Source organism: Oreochromis aureus, linkage group 10, assembly GCF_013358895.1.
Source record: "Oreochromis aureus strain Israel breed Guangdong linkage group 10, ZZ_aureus, whole genome shotgun sequence".
Classification (NCBI taxonomy): domain Eukaryota; kingdom Metazoa; phylum Chordata; class Actinopteri; order Cichliformes; family Cichlidae; genus Oreochromis; species Oreochromis aureus.
This window is the reverse complement of record NC_052951.1, coordinates 10015507-10020366: the sequence shown is the minus strand read 5'-3', so window position 1 is coordinate 10020366 and position 4860 is coordinate 10015507. Positions and strand designations below refer to the sequence as shown.

The 4860-nt window shown below is 44.7% G+C and overlaps 1 protein-coding gene across 1 annotated transcript; it reads right to left on the bottom strand.

Annotated features, from left to right (window-relative positions):
* Positions 1–266: 266 nt before the first annotated feature.
* On the bottom strand, positions 267–4533 carry LOC116313103 (protocadherin-10-like). Its single transcript, XM_031730672.1, has 4 exons — positions 2038–4533; positions 1057–1118; positions 855–967; positions 267–538 (listed from the first exon to the last, which is right to left on the bottom strand). The coding sequence occupies exons 1-4, from the start codon at positions 4531–4533 to the stop codon at positions 267–269; spliced, it is 2943 nt and encodes a 980-aa protein (XP_031586532.1).
* Between the last annotated feature and the right edge of the window lie 327 nt (positions 4534–4860).

The window sequence follows — 4860 nt, the reverse complement described above, 5'->3', positions numbered from 1 at the left end:
GGACAGTAAATGGATAAAGACATGCAGGATAATAATCACACAAACCTTTTGTTGTTGTAGTAAAACAGTTGTAGTTTTATATTTTAGAAAAAAATCACACCTTAAAAGTACATTTGTTAAATGCTGGCTATTAATAGAAACTTATGAAAGGTACTGCTAGCAGAGTTACAGTAGTTTATTCACAGCTTTGACACACAGAGAAGCTACAGAAACATGACCAGTACATTGACAACAAATTTTTGGCATGTCCTCGCTGACATTTTGGATTACTTAAATATAGAATTACTTATATGACTGCCATCTTTGTCAAAAGATTGTTCATAGTTTGAGATGAATTTCTTTTTCTTTCCAAAAGTGGAGAAGGTGTTGTATACGTCCAGTTCTCCTCTTGGTGCCAGCTTCAGAGTGCTGTATCCAGTTGTGGTGCCAGGAATGTACACGTTGTGCTGGTAGTCCGGTGTTTCAGGATAAGGCTGTGTGGACTTGTTAGTCCATGAATAGTTTGGAGCTGCTCCCTCTTGAAGAGGCATCTTGCAGTCTGTAAAAATATGCATGCATTAAAATTTGCTTTTGGAGATTATTTCTTCATATTTAAATAGAGTCTTTTTGATTTGAATAAGGCGGTTTTAAAGGCATTTTCTTAATTTTTTTGTGCAAATAACACTTCTTGCAGGGACTTATAATCCTCATGTTGATGCATTAAAATTCCCCCGTTTAGGGGCCTGGTATTATCTCCCTTTTGGTTTCCCCTTTTTTAATGTCGCACTAAATCCTCAGGCACAGAAATCCCAGCCACACCACCACCCTCGTTTACATGAACAATAATGTGCCAAAATTGCACATCTACCACCCACCATTCATGTGGTTCCCCCAAGTCCAGTACTGTGGTGCCACAGAGCAGGAAAACCCATCAGAGTCAAATTTTGGTTGGCGTGAAAGCGTGCCCTCCATATTTGCTGAGCTATACCTGGAAAGATAAGAGAAATAACAGAAGTGTAAATTCAGGTGTGTGTGTGTGTGTGAGTGTTTGCCCAACTGAGTCAGCTATGTACTCACCTCTTGTATGCCGAGTTGCGCTGGTTGTTGGTCCACGTCCAGTCCTTGTTTGAATACTTGAGCTGCCAGTTTAAAACATAAAGAAACTTTGAATATCAGTGAGCACTTCAGGGAGAACACTGCTGTGTAGGTGTAGTCTTGTTGGCTGTCAGCAGTGGATAGGTTTGAAGTTAAGAGAAAGCCAACAGAAAGTCAGTTTAAAGCTTTAAACTTGTGACACATTTTTTTTCCTTACATATCTTTTGCGACTGTCAAACATAAAAGCAAAGCTTTGAAAAGTGATAAAGGAGTTATCGCTTAATCTGAGAATATGTGGCTAATGTGAGGTGCAGACACTAATGCTGTTGACTAGAGCACAAATGCGCCAGGAGTTGTGTTAACATCAAAAGATAGCTTCAAGTTGGTGATAAAAACGTGTATCTCTTTTATCCCTGCAGCACCTTTTATGCCCGTGTTACACACCTTGTCACACTGTGATCTTCCAAACAGCAGGGTAGCCTACTGCTACAAGGTACAGGGCTGAGGCTGTATTTTCTATTTCATTAGTTACTAGGTGCAGAGCAGTCAGACCTCATTTGTTTTATTCCAAAAAAGGATGAATAAAATAAAGTAGTAAAGTATATAATATATGTATGTATTTATCTTTATATGTAAATGTATCTATATGTGTGTGTATGAGTGTACACAGCATACATATTAGCATCTAATCTGACTTTAGGATTTTACAGATTAGCATACATGTGTTTGGAAACCATCAGTAAAGTATAGTAAATGATTTTGCTCCATCTTCTCCCAGCGTATTACATGTTTTATGGCAGTTATGCCTGTAGAAGGCCTATAAAATGCAGCATGGCAGGAAGAGGGCTGGGATGAGACATGACAGAGTGGATATAGTTTGTAATGCTTTAAAGTGGATAGTAAGACAGAGAGGGAAAAGCACTGTCTTAGTCTATGTTCATTCACTTCATTTCAGCACATTACCTCGTTTGGGGTTGCTGCTCTTTTGTTGGACAGCTCATTGTGGTCCAGCGCGCTCCAGCCAGAAGTCAGGTAGTCTGTGCTCTTGGCATTATTCTGCTGAACTGACATTACCGGGCTGCACGGTTTTAGGAACATGAAGTCGCTTTTGGATGATTCCGGTGTCAGGCACATTTTGTAGCAATAGACCTGGGGAAGTGCGCCGTTGCTGTTTACCTCTGACGCGCCCGTGGACATACGGACATTTAAGTTGGATTTTTTGAACACCTCTGAGGTAGTGGATATTTCTGAACGAGAGCAGCAGCAGCAGCAGCTGATGGAAGGGAACTTGGACTCTTTGTTGGAAGGTCTGCCTTTCAGTCTCCTCACCGCAACGAGGACGATAATAGCCACTAGAAATGTGAAGGAGACTGCGCCCAAAGACACGATTAAGTACAGAGTAAAGTTGGTGCTGTGATGTGGGCTTAGTGACAGGTCACCCAGATCGGGCGGGGAATCTGGCAGGCTGTCAACCACTGACAGAATGATGGAAACTGTGGCCGAGAGGGGTGGCTGACCATTGTCCTTCACCAGAATGACCAGTCTATGCCTCGTGGGGTCTTTCTCCACTAACTGGCGTATCGTCCTGATTTCGCCCGTGTAAAGAGCAATGCTGAACAAACTCGGGTCTGTTGCTTGGAGCATCTCATAGAAAAGCCTCGAGTTCTGACCCGCATCTGCGTCCTCCGCGCTGATTTTGGTGACAAGATAGCCGGCGTCAACTGATCTGGGCACAGTTTCGCTGGGCGCAGTGCCGTTTTGCGGAACATGTGAAACTATAACAGGTGCATTGTCGTTTTGGTCCAAAATGAAGATGTTCACTGTAACGTTGCTGCTCAGAGGCGGGAATCCCGCGTCTTGAGCTTGAATCGTGATCTGAAAGTTTTTGAGTTGCTCGTGGTCAAAGGATCGCAGCGCGTAAATGTTACCGTTGTCTGAGTTTACGGACACATACGTGGACACGGGCATTCCGTGTATGTCACCTTCTAGGACTGAATATGACAAGTACGCATTTTGACCAGAATCGGGATCCAGTGCAGTCACCGCACAAATAGACGCCCCCGGCGCGTTATTCTCTGTCAGATACACAGTGTACGAAGGCTGTTTAAAGTTCGGCGTGTTGTCGTTCACATCAGACACTTGCACTAAAATTGTTTTCCTGGTGAATAAAGGAGGGGAACCCATATCTCGGGCAGTGAGAGTGATGTTGTACTCCGCGACTGCCTCCCTATCCAAAAAATCGCAGGTAACCAAAGTGTAGTAATTCTTAAATGACGAGTGGAGCTGAAATGGGACGTGATGGGGGATCTCGCAGTCCACATTCCCGTTTTCACCTGAGTCTTTGTCCATCACGCTGATGACGGCTATTACCGTCCCGGGAGGCGCGTCCTCCTGCACAGGTGTGGATACAGATGTTAAGATCACCTCTGGGAGGTTGTCATTTTTATCCAAAACGTTGACCAGCACTTTACAGTGAACTGCTACGGCAGAGGGGCCTTTATCTTTAGCCTGGACATAAATTTCATGCATCCTGGCCTTTTCATAATCTATCACTCCTTTGACTTTGATCTCCCCCGTTTCTGAATCCACGCTGAAAAGCTGGCGCACCTTGATGGGAGCGTGGCCACTGAATGAATAGGTGATATCAGCGTTGGAACCCTCGTCAAGATCGGAAGCGTTAAGTTTTATAACAACTGTACCTTTGGGCGCGTTTTCGGCCAGCCTCACTCTGTAAAACGACTGATCAAACACAGGCGCGTTATCGTTTGCGTCCAGAACGGTGATGTCAATTTGCACAGTGCCTGATCTCTCCGGTGCACCTCCATCCACGGCCGTGAGCACCATCTGATGCGCACTCTGCTGCTCTCTGTCCAGAGGGTTTTGCAGAACTAGCTCTGCAAATTTACTGCCGTCACTGCGCGTCTGTATATCCAAGAAGAAGTGTTCGTTTACACTTAACAAGTAGGTGCGGAGGGAGTTGGATCCCACGTCTAAGTCTTGTGCGCTCTCAAGTGGGAAACGGGAACCTGGCGCAGAGGACTCTGATATGTCCAGATTAAATTCGGTCCACGGGAAATTAGGGGAGTTGTCATTCACGTCCAGAATTTCCATCTCTACCCTGTAGAGTTCCAGAGGGTTTTCTATAACCACTTGCAAGTGAAAAGAGCAGGACAAACTCTGCTCGCACAGTTCTTCGCGATCAATTCTTTCATTGACGAACAAAACTCCATTTTCCAGATTTACCTCCACATACTGCTTCTTAGTGCCAGAGACTATCCGGAATCTGCGCGCGGAGAGCTTATCCAAATCCAAACCCAGGTCTTCTGCAATATTGCCAACAAAAGCTCCGTGCTCTAGTTCCTCTGGGATCGAGTAACGTATCTGTCCCCAGACTGCATCCAAGAAACAAATGAACAACGCCAAATAGACTGCATGCCATTTCCCACTCAGTCTTTTCATCGCGCCCTGTATGTCCATCTGTAGGCTGAAGCAATTCGGCAACTCACAAGGACTATGTCTGTAGTGTACTCATAAAAGATGATTGAATCTGAACTGTCAAACATACAGCCTGGATAAAACTTGACACTGGCTGGACTGGAACAGCCACTGCCTGCCCGAGAGAAAAGAGAAGAGAAGAGAGAAAGGGACGCGCAAGGGCTACTTGCCTGCCTCAGATTACTGTGTCTGTGTGTGTGTGTTTATTATTGGCCCCACTGTTCCAATAGAGGAGAAACGACATCTGGTGGGATAATCTTTTGCCTACTAGCCTGATCAAATTTATGTCAC

What these genes read in the sequence shown, in the direction of transcription:
- LOC116313103 (XM_031730672.1), bottom strand. Translation starts at nt 4,533, where the DNA reads ATGAAAAGACTGAGTGGGAAATGGCATGCAGTCTATTTGGCGTTGTTC. An exon ending in GAGCAGCAACCCCAAACGAG is followed by an intron (nt 1,119 to 2,037) that starts GTAATGTGCTGA and finishes TTAAACTGGCAG; the next exon opens with CTCAAGTATTCAAACAAGGA. An exon ending in TTGGGGGAACCACATGAATG is followed by an intron (nt 539 to 854) that starts GTGGGTGGTAGA and finishes ATATTTTTACAG; the next exon opens with ACTGCAAGATGCCTCTTCAA.